Source organism: Oreochromis niloticus, linkage group LG22, assembly GCF_001858045.2.
Source record: "Oreochromis niloticus isolate F11D_XX linkage group LG22, O_niloticus_UMD_NMBU, whole genome shotgun sequence".
Taxonomy (NCBI): Eukaryota; Metazoa; Chordata; class Actinopteri; order Cichliformes; family Cichlidae; genus Oreochromis; species Oreochromis niloticus.
The window spans coordinates 33,309,991-33,329,743 of NC_031985.2; the positions used below are offsets into that span (position 1 = coordinate 33,309,991).

At 42.6% G+C, this 19,753-nt stretch overlaps 1 protein-coding gene across 10 annotated transcripts in view; it reads right to left on the reverse strand.

Annotated features, from left to right (window-relative positions):
- Positions 1-3,714: 3,714 nt before the first annotated feature.
- The window catches only part of phactr4a (phosphatase and actin regulator 4a), a 34,543-nt gene continuing 18,504 nt past the window's right edge, over positions 3,715-19,753 (reverse strand). For 7 of the 10 annotated variants that reach the window (XM_005450715.4, XM_005450713.4, XM_019350804.2 and 4 more), the window contains 13 exons: positions 19,211-19,381; positions 19,031-19,111; positions 17,764-18,951; positions 16,028-16,396; positions 13,406-13,537; positions 12,322-12,898; positions 11,025-11,257; positions 8,197-8,347; positions 7,884-7,939; positions 5,845-5,906; positions 5,600-5,737; positions 4,997-5,073; positions 3,715-4,847 (listed from right to left, as the gene is read on the reverse strand). In XM_005450715.4, coding sequence (XP_005450772.2) covers positions 4,832-4,847; positions 4,997-5,073; positions 5,600-5,737; positions 5,845-5,906; positions 7,884-7,939; positions 8,197-8,347; positions 11,025-11,257; positions 12,322-12,898; positions 13,406-13,537; positions 16,028-16,396; positions 17,764-18,951; positions 19,031-19,111; positions 19,211-19,381 — 3,251 coding nt within the window. In that variant the 3' untranslated portion in view covers positions 3,715-4,831. The remainder of the gene's footprint in view (positions 4,848-4,996; positions 5,074-5,599; positions 5,738-5,844; positions 5,907-7,883; positions 7,940-8,196; positions 8,348-11,024; positions 11,258-12,321; positions 12,899-13,405; positions 13,538-16,027; positions 16,397-17,763; positions 18,952-19,030; positions 19,112-19,210; positions 19,382-19,753) is intronic. The other 3 variants (XM_025902225.1, XM_005450717.4, XM_005450716.4) reach the window with 3 other exon arrangements.

A 19,753-nucleotide genomic window follows, 5' to 3' on the forward strand; every position in this document is an offset into this window, starting at 1 on the left:
GTTGTTAAGAAACGGGGGGAAGTTTTAGGAGTGACGGCGGTGCTTTGATATGTGAGAGATTTGAGACGTTTAGCGCAAATCTTGTGTAGTTAGCGTGTAGTGTAGTTTTGCTGTGTGTGTCAGAACAATGAGGCGAGTACTGAATGTTACAGGTGTTACAGCAGTGATACATCTCCTGTTGCCAGGCCTGCAGGTATCAGGCTGTTGCTCTCCTTTATCTCATAGGGGACAGAAATTATTTTTTGGAGTGGCACAAATAATTTGTGTGGCATCAAATTTGATGCAGAACAGCTGATTGTTCTGTAAATAGTTTGAAATGTTTATTTAAAAACACCTTGGCTGCATTTAAAAAAAAATTAGCTGCAAAAATCTTTGTTGTTTGCCAGACTGAGTTACTTTTTTGAAGAAGTAACTATATAATTAATTGCCCAGTATTGGTCATTATATACTATATTTTGCAGACAGAGTTACAGGACTCTCTCCCAGACCACAGACTCATAATACAAGTCAGAGATTTTTTTAAAAAGAAAGAAAGTTGTGTTTTCAAAATTGGAGTTCAAGTTATTTTTACTTCCAATAGTGTTAACATACTGCACAGGTCAATGACTAGATTTTTTTTACATTTTCATTGTAAGTGGGCTAAAGCAGTTAATTAAAAGTAGTCTAACATAAATGTAAATGCTGTAATTTGATTATTTTAATAAACCATGTAACTTGGATGGATTAGATGCTGGCATGACCACAGTGCACACGTCTGATGTCACTCACAGTGGTCCAAGGGACCGCTCAGGGAGTTTGTGTGTTCGCTCAGACACGTGAAAAAATTAGAGGGAACATTGGTCAAAACAATAGTTCTTTGAATTTTTAATACATCTGCGTAGAATTATTGGAGGACAGTATGTGTGCTCCAATTAAACTAATACTTAAAGTGATCTTACTAATATAATATCAGGGGTACAGTAAATATTCTTTCTTAATGAGAGATATATTCTCAACATTTGAAACCACTTGTGACCATGATCATGCTAATTAAACTTGCAAAGGATCTACAGACTCATTGAGGCATAACTCAGTCAAAAGAAACTGCATTACATCTGAGACGCTCTGCAACCACTTTATTAGGAATATCAAGAGTGTGTGCTGAGCATGGCCAGTGATGCAGAGGTCCTTTGGGTCTGCTTGATCATTGTGTTTATACCTCCCAAGTCAGAGCAGGGACATTTGTGCACTATAAGTCACACTAGGCAAAATAATGTGACCGTGTGGTGGACCACTAGAGGGCTCCACTCACACCCAGTGTTGAGGAAGTGTGTTGCTGAGTTTTGTGGCGCAAAGTGTTCAGTTGATGTGGGGAAAGAAATAAAGCTGGAGTGAGAACTAAGAGCTCCCGTGTCTGTGTTTACCTCCACAACCGCAGCATAACCAAAATTATCACATATGTCTGCAGTGAATCTGCAGTTTCCCTGCCTTTGAAAAGGTTGCATTGAAAAAGGCAACCAGGTTGGCAACTGCTCACAGTCAGTTCCTGTCATCAAAGCAACTTTGGTGTGTCAAGAAGGTGTGAAAATGACTTTAAGATTGAATCATTCTCCTACGAGTTTGCAGCTGAATGGGGTCAAGATGGCAGTTAATGCAGTCTGTTTGTGATGATAGAGTGATTAACTCATGTGTTGGCAGTTTTTCTGCGGTAAAATAGAAAGCAGTTATTTGCAAACTTTTGCCAGTCTGTCTGTGATTAACTGCAGACAGTCCAAGTTGGTCTGTGATTGTCTAAAGACAGATTGCTTCCCACCAGGTGAACAGTGCAATTACCTCACAAACTGAAAGCAATAGCCTAAGGGTTGCAATGTGGTTGCCAAAAGCAGTAACAGAAAAATTCAGTGCAATCACCAAATTTTCCTAGTTACAAGGAGGTTGCCATCTTAGTTTTACTCTAGACTCTAGAGTAATAAGACTTTCAGTCTTACGGAAGTGTGAAACAGCCCTCGACTTTGACCTCAGTCCTGATGGGTTCAGTCATTTCAGCTCAGATTGAATAAAACATCATCCATTTTATAAATTTTGTTATTGTAAGTGTCAGAAAGGAGGATTATCCGGGGTATGTTTGTTGACTAATGACTTGTGATTTGATAAATCGTTTGCCAGGGAGCCTGCAATAAGATGCTACTGTGTTACACCTGGTTTCGAAACACCAAGATGGGGACAGTGAAAATGCTGAGCTTGAGCCGTCAGATCAACATTTCACCAAGCAATGGGTGGCTGCGTTCCTCGATTTATATAATCTGTGGTCCAAATATAGGAACATTGCTCATATTGTATTGAGTTATTTGGTACTGATGTGTTCAATGTTTAGCAAAATGTTGTATTGCAAGCATTCAAATTTCTGTACTTTTTGACAAGGTTAGAAGATCCATAGAAAGAACAACCTGCCCAATATTGTGTCGGTGACCCTTTTGCTGTTGAAAGACCCCTGACCCGTCAAGGCATGGACTCCACTACACCCATGAAGCAGTGCTGAGTGGGTGCTGTGATATCTAGCAACAGATCCTTAAAGCCCAGTAAGTTGAAGGGTGGGACCTCCATGGAGCAGCCTTGTTTGTCCAGTTCATCCCCAGGTCTCTACTGGGTTGAGATTTTGGAGTCTAAGTCAGCACCTCAGACTCACTGTTGTGTTCCTCAAACCATTCCTGAACCATTTTTGCTCTGTGGCAAGGTGCATTATCCTGCTGAAGGGAATACCGTTTCCATGAGGGTGTACACGGTCTGCAACAATACCCAAGTAGGTGGTACATATCAAAGCATCATCAACATGGATGGCAGCACCCAAGGTTTCCCAGCAGAACATTGCTCAAAGCACCACATCCACTGTTGGCTTGCCTTCTTCCCATAGTGTATCCTGGTCCACGTTTTCCATTGGTAAGGGATACACGTGGACCTGGCCGTCCACTTACAAGAAAACATGATTAATCAGACCAGGGCACCTTCTTCACTGCTCCGTGGTCCAGTTCTGATGTAAACATGCCCAATGTTGGTGCTTTCGGTGTTGACAGGTCTGCAGCTCCATACACAACAAACTGTGATGTCACGCAGCTGGGCCCATGTCAAACTCACTGAAATCATTCGCTCATTTTTCCTGTTTCTAGCACGTCACTTCACTTCCTCCCTAATATATCCCGCCCACTAACAGGTGCCATGATGAAGAGAAAATCAGTGTAATTCACTTCACCTGTCATAATGTTATGTCTGATCGGTGTATTCTGTGTACATGAAAACATGTTACTGTTAAGTAGGATATACTGCGGTTTTTGTTAGAAACAAGAGATTTTTACTGTGTCGGTTCATCCTGACAATCACTCAGTATTTCTACTGTAGAATAGAGCCGCTCCTGTGACTGTCCATTTATTACAAACTGCTATCACAGGTGTTATCACAGGTTAGAGACAAATAATTGTGTTTGCTCAAAGAGACATCAGTTGGACTTTTCTAAAGACAGATCCACTACTTGGAAGGAAGAAAATATTCCAATCATGGCTTAACTGTCTGTTGTCTTTAGGCTCAGATGGTGGTGATTTATTTACACCACATCTTTATAACACTGCCCTCATCTGGCCATTTTAAAAGGCTATATCTCTCCCATTCACACATTTCTGCTTTCTTTGCATCCATTTCACCAGCAGACAGAGGCATGAAGAGACTTAAATAATCCCACTGGACTGCATGAAAAATCACATTTTATTTTCTGAGCGGATTGTACAGTTATTCAGTGTTGTTGCAAAACAGTTTAATGGTCTCTGTATCAAAAAAGTACCATTACTACTAGGAGATAATATTTGAAATACTTTAGAATTAAAACATGTCAGCGTTGCATGTCAGTAGTTTACAATACAAAGTAAATCAAATCTACATAATTGATCTATACAATAGCAGCCACCTATGGCATATACAAAGTACCATAAAACAGCCAGGAAAATAAAAATATGTACATTTTCATGCTGTGAATAATTCAGTTATAAACAGTTTAATTAGAGGTTCAAAAACTTTATAGTTTTCTATATACCTGATTAAGGAACATAAGGTGCCTTATTAGAAAATGATCTAGGGATACGTCCCATGAGAATCAACTACATGATCAGCAAAGTACAGTAAAATGCACACGTTAGGATATTATGTGTCACTGTCAGTAAGTATCAGTATGTTGTTGATTCAAACAAAGCGACAACTCAGTTGTAAAGAAGTCTTTCACATTTTGTCTGAGCCTTTCATTAGTTTAGGTGTTTGATGATTTCAGTAGTGAGGCAGGTGCTGTGTGGCACCTTTAGGTACACTCAAATAAACAGTTTTTAAACTAGTCAGTTTAGTGGTACCATCAACAGTGCTAATATGAACTGCTTTGTGTGCACAGTCTTTCTGTGCTGGTAGAAAGGGAGAATATATTCATGAAGGCAGGTAAAGGCATCGGGCAGAGATTTACCCCCTTCAAGGTCAGTCTCTGAGTCCCCAATACAATGGGGATGTTTGCACGTAGCGCTCGCCCTTTTTAGTGTTGGCACCGTGCACCTCCAACATGGATGCACCGACAAACTCCTCCTTTCCTGAATTCCACAGTGTCAGATCTGCCTTAGACCTCACTGTGGGTGTGGCTCCTTAAGTCCTGGTTCCATTTAGTGACGCCGTCTTCAGCAGGTTAGCAGGCATGGATTTAAAAAAGATATACATACATAAAATGGACCAAAGGGGACCACATATTCAGTTCGCAGTGAGAAGGGGGAGGTGGGGGTTTGTACCGCCTCGTTCCCCCCAGTTTAAGTGCTTTACTGTTCGGCACAGAGAACTAAGGCCGATGAAACCTGAAGGAAAGAGAGAGGAAAAGTCAAGAGGTCAGTCTAGACGCTACACTCAAAAATAGCAAATAGCATATAAAGAATTGATGATGTGCTGAATAAAGCTGAAAAACAGCTGGGATGAATGTTTAATGAGAGCTGTATATGAGCCTCACCGGGTATAGATCCTGCTCTCTTCGTGGACCTCCATCTCTGAACTCTTGAATTCGTTGAGCTCCTTGCGGATAGCAGCCTGAGAAGAGGAGGAGACATGAAAGAGAGAGCGCTTCAGTGGGAACGGCTTTTATCAGTTTACAGTAGAGCACAGGAGAAGAAAGGCAGCAACGGATCAAAGCTTCATGTATTTTGACGATTCCTCAACTCTTAATGCTCCACAAACAACACACACTCACACACTTACTCACTTGTCCCTTTGGAACAAACTCAATCTGTATTTGATATCATGCCATATTCCAGTTTCCCCTCTCTCTAACATGCATTTTTTTCTGTTCCTACACATCTAATGAGCTTCACTTGACTCGGTAATTCACCTGGTAAATCTAAACCCAGCCATTATGCAGTACCTGTGCTACATTCCAGGGATCCGTCTTTGATACCAAATCTGCTTGGAATGCAAATCCTCTCAGAGTGGACCAAAGTAAAATGCTGTTATAAACGTGTAATGTTTAAGCTACCCCACTGCTAAGAAGCTCCAAACCACAGGAGGCCTGTAACGATAAAGGTAGGCATCAAATGCGTTAGAAGGTGAAGTCTCTCACCTTATCAGCAGGTGTTAGCTTCGTCCACGGCTTGTCTGCTCTGCGATCGTAGTCCTCAGCGTGGGTGGATTCGACGTACTCATGGAAACGCAGGATCTTCCTGGCCTGGAGCTCAGCCACTGTGGGTCTCTGAGACAGCTGATGGCAGAGTGGACAAGGCTGCTGTCAGTTTCTTGTTCACAACAACAGCAGCAACAAAAACAAGCTGTCACATTAAAAGTAAAGTCACTTTATTGTATCCTAACCTTTCTGGTGAGCCTCCGTTTGATCTCGCTTCTCTCCAGCCGTCGGTCCACTTCGTTCTTGGCTGGGGGGAGGAGAGTACATTCCATGAGAGAGGGAAACGCTACAGACAGATTTCACCTGAGCTGCTGTCGGCACGCTGCCCTCACTGGAATCTTTAATCACTGCCTGGCTCTGCACAAGGCACTGCATTGTTTTTAGCACGCTGAGGAGCATCTGTTCTGTAGAGTCATTTGAGGACAAGCGAGCTGCAGCGGGGAAGAATGAATCCTGGAAAACTTGCTGACAGATTCTGAGAAGTATTAAACCTGGAATCCCACTCAGCATCACAGTGATGCTGCATCAGTGATCTACCACAGTCAATCTGCTCCTCGTGGTTTTGAACTTTTCGTTCTTGTGTTTTATCATGTAAGCAATGGTTTATTATTTCAGAAACCTGGGTTATATATTTGGTAATTGAGTCAGAAAATATAGAAGTGTTGAAATACTTGAGTAGTGGCTGACCTCAGTTTGTCCATCAGAGGGCACAACCACCACAGGCTTGGGCCTGTACTAAGTTCACTAGACTCCAGGCATCATTCCCCTCTCTGGGTTCATTTAAGCTAACAGTGGTGATCAGGACAAGCAGTCACACGGAGGTATGAACTCTCAAAGTTAACCCAGGGTTTCCCCTGCACGTTCACGTGAACCCGTGGTGTTGGCAGCATCTGACCAATCTTTCACGGATCCTATGGCTCGTTTTCCACAGGAAAGGATTCCTGTGAGTGCTGCAGCTCACCAACATAAGAGTGAGTGACTCCAGATAACAAAACGATACCCTAGGAATGCTGAAGTCGCTTCATAGTACAGGCCTCTGATCCGAGCAGAGTGGAAACAAGTATTTACTGGTAAACTTGACAATAAAAGCAGATTGTTTTCAAACTACTGTATCATCTTATCATAAATATCTCAGTTTGTTTCGTGTGTAATTTTAAATCAACAAATATCAGGATGTATGCTGGTTACAGAACATTGGTTTTCCAGCACCGGCAGTTGAAAGTCCATCGCTTTGATTTCAGGTTAATGGTTAAAAGGAATAACGCACTGTGTACAGCTTCTGGAATTCTGCTGTGCAGCTATACTGCACACGTTTCAGTTACTTCACTATTGCATGTGATTTTTCTCCCACCGCACAGATTCTGGATAACGAGGACAGATTGTATTAAATTCTTAACAAAGAGTGGGGATTTGTACACAGTCCTTGGTAAGCTTGTTCAAATTTGTACTGCAGCCCAGAGATTCAGGAACTAGACAGGAGAAGGCATCAACCACAGAATGATGGGCTAATAACATACAGGACAACAATGCTCTATCTATCAGATTTTCATCTGAACTGAACGCAAAATGTTGTTTTTGTGAAGTGAAGATAAATACAAATCAGAATTTAATTTATTTCCATCACATGTGGCAGCAACCTGAGCTCCTTAACAAGTTCAGTATCTGCTGTGAGGCCTGAATTTGAATACCTCCAACAGTCTCTTAACTACAGCAAAGCAGCAGCACTGATAGAGTTGCCTGGTGACTGACCATGAGACAGATGGACTTGTTATAGTAAATGTAGTGGCTGTGACTCATTAATCACATGTGTTCGCTGCCATGTCTGGAAGGTAATGAGTAATTTAGACTCAACATCGATATGGACACCAAGCAGACGCGCCGAGTTGAAGAGCCTAAAGGAACATTGGATAAATAACTGATTCAGGCTCTCTAATGTGCACTGGTGTATTTATTCAAATCACACGCAAACTTGTAATGAAGTGCCCTCAGACCCAATAATGTACAAACTGCTGTGTGTTTAGTGACACTCGTGGCGCCTGAGGCAAAAAGGAAAAAACATTTTACAAATGAGTGAATGACTAATGCTCTCTATTGATTTCAAAGACGAGAAAATAGAAAGTGGGCTTCTTAACATTACAGCGCAGATGAATGAGATGCGAGTAAACACACAGCTGAATGGAGACGTGAAGGATGGAGAGAGCAATAAATGGAGGAATAGGCTCACCTGGAAGGATGTTCCTCTGCTCCAGCTCTTTTGCTGTGGGTCTCTGACTCAGCCGCCTGAGGGAAGACAATATTTCAGACGGAGCATATTTTTCTTTGCCTTCATTAGATAAATAGTGAAGAGTAGACAGGAAAGTGAGAGGGTGTGTTTTGAAGAAGAAAGTGAAGTGCTGCAGATATCGATCTCAGTCTACTTTTTTGGGTTTGCTGCATGTTAATGTGAAGCAACTGAAAAATAAAACTATTCAGGCCATATTTTTCCCCAAAACTGTCCTAACTTTACTCTCGGTGCCTAAAAACCTTATATCCTTTACCGTGTCAGTGTGGTCCCGATCTTGTTCCTCACTTCCTCCCACTGCTCCTTATTGTTCCAGCTCATGCTATCATTGTTATCCTGATTCTCCTTCTCTCGCTCCAGTTTCAGCGCCAGCGTGTCCTTCCTCTTCACTCGACTCGCCAGCCCACCTGTTACACACAACGGACATGTTTATACATCCAACAACACCACCAACATGCCTACACCTGAATCATCTTTACGCAGCTTAACATGGACATTTCAAAGAAGCTAATAAAGACCCAGTGCTTAAAGCTAAAGTTAGTAAGAGCTCAGAGCCAGTATCCTCGGTGTGAGAAGCAAAAGGATCAAAGCAGTTTCAAGGAAAATTATGGAGACCAGTTTCCACAAAAAGATAAAAGGATCCATTTCCAATTATCTGGTGAATTTATAAACATGCTGGAAATTTCTGCGAGCAACAGATCATTTTTTCAGTTTTTATAATTAATCATATTTTTTTATTGTCAAAGTGATATTATTTTTTTTTTATATTCTGTCATTCAAAGTTCTTAGAAAGAAAATCAGAATAGACAAAACTATGATTTCCCCCCAAACAAAGAAAGAAAAGAAATCGGAGGAATCTGAATCAGTGAAGAAAACTGTTATTGGTCCATCTGTACTGTAAGACATGAAGAAAAATCCAGTAACTTCTTCGTGTTTCCTCAAATACAGTCAAGGTTGAAGCTGTGTCTTCAGAGGAAAAGCAAAATTCCTTCTGCTTAAATTAATTTAAATTGTCAGCCTGTCAAAGCAGCAGAGACACCTCAGCACATCTGACAACTAGAAATATGGACTAATGAGTAAGAATGTGGGAATTTTGATTATAGTTGTAGCTTGTTTTTTTAAAAAAGAGGAAAGAAAATAACTGGATGGTAACTGTGTGTGGTTAAAACAGTGGATAGATGGAGAAGCTGTGGAAAATTTATTCAGAATTCAAGGAAACATCTAACCAGATTTAATAGCTGGTTTGACCTTAATGAGATCATCATTAGTTTTAAAGCAGGAAACTGTGCCAGTGTGCTGAGTTGGAACGCAGAGTGAAAGCAAAGCAGCCAATCACTGCTCCGTGTATGTAAAAAGTCCTTGAAGACCACTAGAATAAACGCTGTGCAAAGCAAAGCATTCAGAAGAGAATATTAAAGGAAAAAAAAGACAGAGACTTTGCTTCATGTACACTTTCTTCTCGCCAAGTAATTTATGATTTTTCAAAGTCTTGATGTCTTTAGAATTGTTGTTGCCCATAGAAAGTAAAAATAATGAACAGCCCTTTAGACCTCTGGCAGGTGGTGTACATAAAAAGAAGACAGACAAATCTACAAAGTGAGAAATTTTTTTCCAAAAGAACAGAGAGCATCATGAGGAAAGAAACTGGCAGATCGTCTGTGAAGGTTCTCAGTCAACCAGGTCATCGTAGTCAAAGGAGTTTGCAAAGAAAAGCGTCTGGACTTCTTTAAGTTGCTTGAAGACGTTTCACCTCTCATCTGAGAAGCTTCTTCAGTTCTAAGGTCAAATGGCTGAGAGTCCCAGATTTGAACCCAGTGGGAGTATCCCCCCAAAGAGGGACAAAGGACCCCCTGATGATCCTCTAATCACATGAGCCAAGGTGTGAAAGCGGGTGTGGGACCTAATCAGCCAGGGTTTCGGGTGAGCTCATTGTGAAACCTGGCCCCACCTTGTCATGCGAATTCCTGAGGTCAGATGGCCCAGGATGTGAGTGGGCGCAACATAGAAGAGCCACCACCACAGGACAAGACTCAGCAGTTCATCTGCATCTTAAGGATAAAGGTCACTCTTTCGAGGATGCCAACGTTCACATTCTGGCCAGAGAGGACAGATGGTTTGAAAGAGGAGTGAAAGAAGCCATCTATGTTCACTGTGAGTGACCGTCTTTGAACAGAGGAGGTGGTTTACGACACCAACTGTCTGCCATCTATAATCCAGTTTTGAGATCCCTTCCCAGACGCCTTAACGCCCACTCACATCCTGGGCCATCTGACCTCAGGAATTCGCATGACAAGGTGGGGCCAGGTTTCACAATGAGCTCACCCGAAACCCTGGCTGATTAGGTCCCACACCCGCTTTCACACCTTGGCTCATGTGATTAGAGGATCACCAGGGGGTCCTTTGTCCCTCTTTGGGGGGATACTCCCACTGGGTTTAAATCTGGGACTCTCGGCCATTTGACCTTAGAACTGAAGAAGCTTCTCGGATGAGAGGTGAAACGTCTTCAAGCAACTTAAAGAAGTCCAGACGCTTTTCTTTGCAAGCTCCTTTGAAACTGGCAGATTCTTGACAGTCTTATGTAAATTAAGAGATCCACGTCTTCCATCACTTTGAATGTTTTCAGTTATTATGCTTGAGGAACATTGAAACCATAAACCTGTCAGCTTTAAGAAAACTCATCTGTTCAAATCTGCATATTCACTGTGAATCCACTGTTTGTTAATTTTTATCTTGTGCTTTGTTTTATTGTTCTTATTTTTATTGTTTTACTATGTGTCTTCCTATTGTAAAGTGTCCTTGGGTGACTTGAAAGGCGCTTATAAATAAAATTTATTATTATTATTATTATTATTATTAAGATGTCATAGTGCTTTAGGAAGTATGGCCCATTACACTGATCAAAACATACACAGGGATATTTTAAGTATTACATATCAAATTTCTTGCTTATATCGAAAACAACAATTTCCTGAAATGAGAGACACCAAGTTGGCTGTGAGCTGAGGTGAAAACTATTTTCTATTCATCTTAATGCACTTAAAGATAAGTGGGATTTTTAAATGTCACTTGACAAGTGGAACTTACTTGGAGGACCTTCCTCGTCTTCGTCACTTTCTTCGTCTTCTCTGTACAGGATGGGGCCGTCTGAGTCTGACTCCTCCTCGCTGTCTCCAGGGCCTCCACCCTCAGGGATGACAGACACTCTGGGGTCTCCAATCAATCCTTTCCTGCTGCGGGGCTCCAGCTCCGACTGGTAGGACGGCTTAGGAGTAAGTTTGCGCATCTCTTCTTCAATGTCAAAGTCATCGTCTTCTGGCCTGTGAAGGAACACAGCAGCTGTTAAACAGCTATAAAGCTGCTGTGTCACAAATCTGCACACTGCATTTGGAAACAACTGGGTGGGGCGCTATTATGAAATATTCGCAGTGAATTTGAAAACTACTTTTGTTTGAAATGCCCATCCCTGGTGCGCAGCTGAGGCAATAAAACAGAGGTTGTTTGCCTCCATCAAACAACCTCTGTTTGTACCAATTTGTATAGAAGACTCAAAGGTGTTTCATTTTGATATAACAGTTTAGCCACACACTATATTTGCAGCAGCTCATTCAAACTTTGAATAGTTTTTCTATTATTATGATGTGGGTTAAGCACATTATCCCATATTTTCTATGAGTCTGTTGTGGCCAGTGCGATCCTCTATGCTGTTGCATGCTGGGGGAGCAGGCTGAGGGTTGCAGATGCCAACAGACTCGATAAACTGATTCGTAAGGCCAGTAATGTTGTGGGGATGGAGCTGGACTCCCTCAAGGTGGTGTCGGAAAGGCGGATGCTGTCCAAGATAAAGACAATGTTGGATAACACCTCCCACCCACTCCATGACATGCTGGTCAGTCACAGGAGCACGTTCAGTGAAAGACTGAAAGTACCGAAAAGCACCACTGAACGACACAGGAAATCATTCCTGCCTGTGGCCATCTCCCTGTACAACTCATCCACTTAACACACTGTTTACTGCAACAGCTACACCCTTCTTGCACATGTTCTTTTTCAGCTATTTATTAATAAGTGACTTTTATGTATATATATGCCTGTATATATTGTGCTATTCTTAGTTAGTGTATTGTCTGTCTCTGTTAATGTTTGTTTATAATGGAGCACTGTAACAAAAAATAATTTCCCCTAGGGATCAATAAAGTATTCTGATTCTGATCCTGATCAAACTATTCTGTCATGAAGCTATGTTTCCAAAATAAAGCCAAATTTGATTTGTTATGCATCTGCACATTCAAATAGATAACTAAAAATAAAAAAACAACAACAAATGCTCCTGTGCCTACCCAGTGTTAGTCACTATATAATGTGAAGCATATAGAGCACTTACAGCCTAAGAGGTTCGATGGTGACGGGGAGAGAGCGCCGTGAGTTACCCCCCACTTCTGTGGGGATCTCTGGTGGCATCTCAAACAGCAGTGAGTGGGCTCTCTGGGAACTGTCTGGGTTTGGCTGAGGTGGACCGGGACTGGCCAGAGCCCTAGAGATGCGAACATGTAGAGGGAGGAGTGGAGGCTGGCTGGGTGGCTCAGTGGTTGGGCTCGGGGGATTAATTTGCGTCGTGGGGATGGGACCTGAGGAGGGGAGGCTGGGTGGCTGGAGAGACTGAACCCTGGGGGGAGATGGAGGTATGTGGGAGGGCGGTAACGGGGTAGGCACAGTGGAGGTCTCAGGAACTGCTCCATTTGTCTTCTCCTCTGTGTCATTTCCTTTCAGGACAGCAGGGGGCACCAGAGCGGGGGCAGGGGAGGGCTCAGCGGTGGGAGGCTCTGGGGTCTGACTGGGAGGAGAAGGATCCACAGAAAGGTGCTTGATGACAGGGGTTGTCCTCTTTGGTGGGATTGGTGGAGAGCGTTTGGTTGGTGCCGGGACAAGACCTATACCAGAGCCAGCCTGTGAAAGCTCTGCTGTTAAAAAGAGAATCAACAACAAGTCAGTACCTGTTATACAGCATGATGATAACATATACAACTTATAGTGATCAGGTGAAGATGCACATTCCATCTGTAAATGACTAAGGTTAGTTTTATTAACAAAAATGCACAAAAATGCAAATCTGTCACTTTTAGTGAGGGAGAGAAGATGTTCCTGTTAATGCAGAGCTGGCTGCTGAGTCAGTGGAGGGTAACACACAGGTATTAGCTGTATCAGCAGTCTTTTAATAAACATTCCAGTGTGATGAACACACTTAGTGCATTTTGGCACATAAAATGCCTATCAAATTTCCATGCAGAGCTTTTTTGCCATTGGTTAGCTGAGCTAAAAACCGCTCCAACTGCTAGAGAAACGCATGCGATGGAGGTCTGGGGTTAAATGAAGGTGAGGTATTCCCTGCTGTATGAAGTTTGTGGCTCTATTCCACCTCTCTCCAGGTTTACTACAACAGACCGGGATTGTGGCGCCCCTCTGGGTACCTGAGCAGCACTGGGCAGCCCTGTGACGCAGGTACAAGGGTAGAGAAAAGTAGAGGCCGAGCTCACTCTGGCGTCTCCAGCTGGTCCAGTAACAAGGCTGTCTGACCTTAGAGCCCCTGTTCAATGTGGAAGCTGGCAAAAATGAGTGGAGATGTCAGGGATAGGGCTGGGTTTACATTCCAAGTTGGGAGATGAATACGAGAGGGAGGGGGTTCAGATAATGTTTTTCTTGGCTTTACTTTGCCAGAAGCAGAGTGTACATCCATCATTACACAGTAAACAACTTCTGTGGAAAAATATCTCAGAGCAAAAGATAAGCACTTTCCTCGTTGCATTAAAAAAACAAAACAAAAACACTACAGTGTGGTGTAGTACACATTCCTGACCATTCAGGGAATTAAATCACAGGGAAATTATGTGTTTTTCTCATTTTAGCTGGCCCATCAGCAGCAGCTACAATCACATATACATATCAGCTGGACTCACATAATATTACTATTACTACTAGTATTATCGTTGTCGTTGTTGTTATTATCGTTATTATCATTATTAGCCTTTTTATTGCAGGTCTGAATTAAAAACCCAAATGTAAATAGAAGTCTCAAATGCACAATACTGGTCATTAAATGATTTACACATCACATATCATAGTTTTTAATATAACACAGCCTTAAAAAGTTTAGAAGTAGGAACAAAGTATCATGGAGGGAACAGAAATGAAAACTGAAAACCGAAGATGAGACTTTATCACAATCATATACTGCAGTAATGTGCAACGCTTGACAAAAGGCAGTGGAATGTGTCACCGCCACAGAGAATCAGCAAGTTTCAGATACAGTGCTGTAAACAGGAGCAGCTGTGGCATGCTGGGACAAAGAGATAAATACTAAAAGCCAATCCTTTTCTTTTTTTTCCCCCATAAATCTGCCTTGCGGTGCAATACTACTAATGCTGCATAAAAGGAGCAAGCTCGTGCGTGTCTCCTCGACTGAGACTGGCGGAAACACCGAAACTTCACAACTAGCAACATACTGGAAAGCACACACATCAGTGACATCCGTGAAGCAGTATGGATATTCTGTGTCTCAGGATTACATCATGTTCAAATGGTGACAGTGAAAAGCAGCATATTTACAACTTCAAATTCACTAAAGAGAAATTTTACTACTGTGGGTTTTTAATACTTTTAATGAGGTTGGAAACACCTGTATCTAAGTCACAATTTATTTTTAATTGCACATATCACTACGTGAACTGTGTGAGCCCATTGGCCAATAACAACAAAAGCTGACTGTAATAAGGGTTTAGCAAACATGGAGTCTAAAGAATGGAACAAGACATAGAGTAGCTCTAACCTGAACCTCCGACTTAGAAAATACATTAACAACAATCATCTGCTGATGTAAAGCATGCCTCAACAAAGAGAGAAATTAGCTGGAAAAGGTTGAAGTCATCAGTCTACATTCAGTCCATTGAAAAATGTCTATAAATGGAGAGAGCTTAGTTCTGTGGTCATTCTCTTATAAGTGGGATAAAGCACAAAGCTGATCAGTGACCTCAGACAAGCAGCTCAGAACAACAACTAAAGATGTAAAGGAATAATTTGAGTTAGCTAACATGTCTGTTCATGACTATATGCAGATCACTGTTCAGGCGTTTGCGAAAGAGCACCCTAACCCTCCACAGCATCACTAAAAATGTTTTGTGAACTGATGAAACCAAAGTTTTGGAGGGTTTTCTTCTGGGTTTTTATGCTTATGTGTTTGCGTATTCTTGGATGTCAAAGTCAAGCTAGCAACAAGAATGACCTCGCCAAACAACAATCAGTGTTTGGATGAGCATGTGATTGCTATGAGACAGTTTTCCTGATTTGTAGCTCTCGGTTATAGCAAGATGTTTGGTTCTAGGCTAGCCTGGCTAATAGCGTTTAGCTAACCTTTTCTCCAAGGACCAAAAAAGAAAGAAAGAAAGAAAACAAAAGCACTTCTATCTACTTATATGGATTATTTTCACATTGAATCACAATGCCTTTTAATTCTCCAACAGTCAAACCTGCAAGATCTAAATATGAAACAAAGTCATAATCACGCTGTTATTCATACACAATTCACTGAACAAGGCCTTTTTCACAGCATCTATTTTAACATGAACTACAACTGTAATAATGACAGATCTGTTTCATGAAGGCAGAGCCTTTACTAAGGTAAATAGTGTTTATCTAATATTCCATGTAAATATGACTAATTAAAGACTTTGCAAACATTTTGTTTCTAGCAACATAAAACCACACAAGGGCCCTGACCTATTCCAACTAACTAAAACTGTCTAGCACCACATATTTGCTGAAGTCTGCAGAAAGAAAAGATTTTGGTCTGTATAACATACCTTTCCCATAAACAACAGGGGAAAAACTCTGAAAAACTCACTGATCTCCAGGTTTGACCTACGGAACAATGTCCACCTGCTATTTCTCCACCATAATTACCACTACTACTTTTTTTCTATAAAACCAAAACATCTTCCCTCTGTTTTCTTTGTACTTGCTCCTGAAAAGTCCATTTTTTAAAATGAATCCTGTAAAAATAAACAATGTAAAACTGCAGAAGCAGGCAACAAACTCACCAAGCAGTGGAGGGTTGCTGTTGCGGTTGGTGGGTTTGGGTGGGGGGACAGGAGGCTGTTTGGCATGGGGAGGAATGGGGGGCGGTGTGTCAGAGTCAGTTGAGGAAGCAGCAGTGAGGGAAGGTCGGGAAGCATCATCTACAATTAGGGACACCGTCCTCGGTGGTTTGGCTATTGGTACAGCAGCAGAGGAGGAGGAAGAGGAAGACGAAGAGGATGAAGACGAGGGGGGGGTCGGACTCCTCGGTGATTCATAGATAGGACTAGCAAGGAACTTGGGAGGGAGCAAAGCTTGTTTGGGTGGAGGAGGCAGCTGCTGTGAGTCCTGTGTTGGAGGAGTGTCAGGGGTGAAGCGGACACCAGCGGACTCTACAGAGGGTGTAGACACACACACACACACACACACACACACACACACACACACACACGCACACACACACACACACACACATTAAAGACAAGGTCACAATAAGGTTTCTAATACTGCTGCATAAACAGGAAACATTAAAGGGAACGCTGAAGGAGAAGCTGATGCCTGAGTCAGGCTTATAAAATACTGAGAGCTTAACCAGAGGGAGGGCAACTCGGATCAAGGTTCTGCAGTTATTAGAGGATGAGAGGCAACATGAATCACATGATGTAAGGATCACACACAGCAGACAAGGAGGAGGATCAAAGATGCACAGAGGGGTCTTAATGATTTGTTTTCCCGCTTTTCGTGTTCACCTAGATTCATGTATCAAAGCTCAGCATTTACCGATTCATCTTCATTAGCCCATCAAAATGAAGGTTTAGTCAAACATTTAAGTCATTGCAGGCTTAGTATGTAATTCAGCTCCCTTTCCCTACGAGAAATGCAGATACATTTGCTCTGGAAGTGCCACTACACTGATGCAGAAGCAGAAAGTTGGCCAAACTGAAATAACCCTGGGTGACATATTGAATGAAGTAAGATCTTTGTTCTTGCATAATATGGAAAACTTGCGGCTTGTGAAATCCAGACGCGCTACCCACACTACTGCACTCCTTACAACTACTCACTCACAGGCCTACATGGGTTATTCAGTGAAAAAAAATAAATAAAAAAATCAGTGCCTACAACGTGAATCAGCTGTCTTTTGTAACTTTAAGGCAAGTAAAACTTTATCATCAGAAAGAAAGTTGAGCATCTGTACTGCAAAACTGCACGAATTTCATGAAATACAAACCCAGGATGTATTTTTGATAAGTCACTGCAGATAACTTCAAAAGGTGCATTTTGGGTAAACTTTTCATGGTCAGATCAATGTGTGCTGGCTCATGTGCAGAGTGACTGCTCTTTACTTGACATAGAAAGCTCAAGCACATCAGTGCCGTCACATTTTCATGACATCACAATTGTCAAAAATGACCATGTTGCTCATAACATGAAAAAAGGCTGAAATTAAACCTGCAAACCACACCTTTGTACATTTTGTGTTGATGAATGGTGGTAGAAGGTCAAATTAACATTTAGTGAGTATGTAAGAAATATATTTTGACACAAAAGGAAGCAGGAAGATGAGACTGGCATCAAAAAGTAGGTTAAAAGGAAACCATCCGTGTACTGTAACATGTTCCGACCAGCCACCTAAACCAAAAGGTGACATAGACAAACTTTTAGTTTGTCCAAAATGCACTTTTTGAAGTTTCCTTCAGTGAGTTATCAGATCAAACAACTTGGGTATCACTAAAGGCTTCTGAGAGAGAGACCTCACCTGATCGTTCTCTGAATTCTGCAGGGGGTGCGTATCTGGGCAGGGTGCTCCTTCGGTCAGACTCTGATGCAGGGCGAACTTTCTTGTTTTCCTCTGAGGAGCTCTTCTGGATAGGAGGCCTCAAGTCAATCTCAGAGGCAGGCCTCATGACAGGCTGAAAGTTGTCAACAGGCCGCTGGGGTCCTGGCCTCTCTCTCTCATTTCTCTTGGCCCAGTTATCTCGTTTGTCCTCCCTCTCTACTCGAGGATCTTTCCTCTCCCGGTTTTCTCTGTCCCTGTCATCTTTGTTCTCTCGCCAGTCTCTCTCAGGACGTCGATCCCTCTCATCTCTCCTGTCTCTGTCATCCCTTCTTTCTCTTTCATCACGCTCCCGATTTTCCCTGTCCTCCCGCTCTCTGCGTTCTCTTTCATCCCTGTCTCTCCTTTCTCTATCGTCCCTATCCCTCTTCTCCCTCTCATCCCGTTCTCGTCGTTCTCTTTCATCCCTGTCTTTCCTGTCCTTCTCTTCACGGATTCTACGCTCCCTCTCGTCCCTATCCCTCCTTTCAAGGTCCTCTCGATCCCGCCTCTTGTCCTCGTCCCGATCCCGCCTCTCCCGCTCGTCCCGATCCCGCCTCTCCCGCTCGTCCCGATCCCGCCTCTCCCGCTCGTCCCGATCCCGCCTCTCCCGCTCGTCCCGATCCCGCCTCTCCCGCTCGTCCCGATCCCGCCGTTCTCTGTCTCTATCTGGCCTTTCATCCCTCCATTCTCGCCTTTCTCTGTAGTCTCTATCGTCTCTCCGGTCACCATCCCTTTCTCTTTCCTCTCGCCTATCTCTTTCTTCCCTGTCCTTCTTTTCATCTCTGCCGTCTCTTCTCTCATCTCTACGGTATCTATCATCTTGTTGAGACCCTCGAGGTAGAGTTCCTCCTTTCTTATCAATATCTGATGGCAGACGGCTTCGTTTGTCTACATCAACAGCGAGCCGTGCATGAGTGTCCACGTCCAGCGGTGCCCGGTTACTTCGGGAAGCATCAGATGGCACTCTGTTACGACGTTCATCTAGTTGGGGTAGCCTGGAATTCACCTTAATGTCCGACTCCCCTCGAGACACTCGCACTCCCGCTTCTGAGACCCTGTCCACATCCATTGGCACAGGGTGACCATTTTTAACTGGTGGAGCTTTGGAGTGGTTCACATCGTTACTCTCTGTCAAAAGCAGAGAAACAGTTGTCATTGAAGTTGGATCCAGTTTAGCCACAGAATGCGTAATCACAGCTCTACCTACCGTTCTCTGGGACGTCCTTTAGAACGCCTCTTGCTATTAACTCTTGTCGACTTTTCCTAACTGAAATCTTCCTCTCCAAAACTAAAACAAAAATGTAAAAACACTGATAAATTAAGCACGATGTAATGACATATGATTTACACAACATGCAAACGTGACAAAATCCTGTAGTAAGCATACCTATGGATGTTTCTGTGAACTTATCACTTGGCTTCTTCTTCCTCCATTTCCAGGGCTTGAAGATATTTCCCATTTTGGAGAACTTGCCTTTGCGTTTAGCTGGAGGCGTTCCTCCACCAGAGCTGCCTTCCTCACTTCCTTTTGTGCTCGGTTGTAGGTCAACCTCATCATCTGCATGAACAGGACACAGAAAAACCATTTCAACTCATGACAACACCCTCGTACAATAATCCAGTGTCACACTCATCCCTTATTTTGAGAATATACTACCTAATATACTGTCTAATGTAAAAACTAAACAGTCTTTACAGGCTGCACCAGTGCATCTACAGTTAGATTTCAAATGTAAGGCAGGGCTGCCTTATTAACTGTCAGAATGAAAGCATTAACCTCTAAACAAGGCTAGTCCAAATTCCACTCTTCCACCTGCTACTATTTACAGGGTGGTGTGAATTAATGTGATTATTTTTGCCACTAACGTGACAGAGGGGACTCAAGACCATGTGGTATCTTCTCCATTTGTCACACCACCACTATCAAACT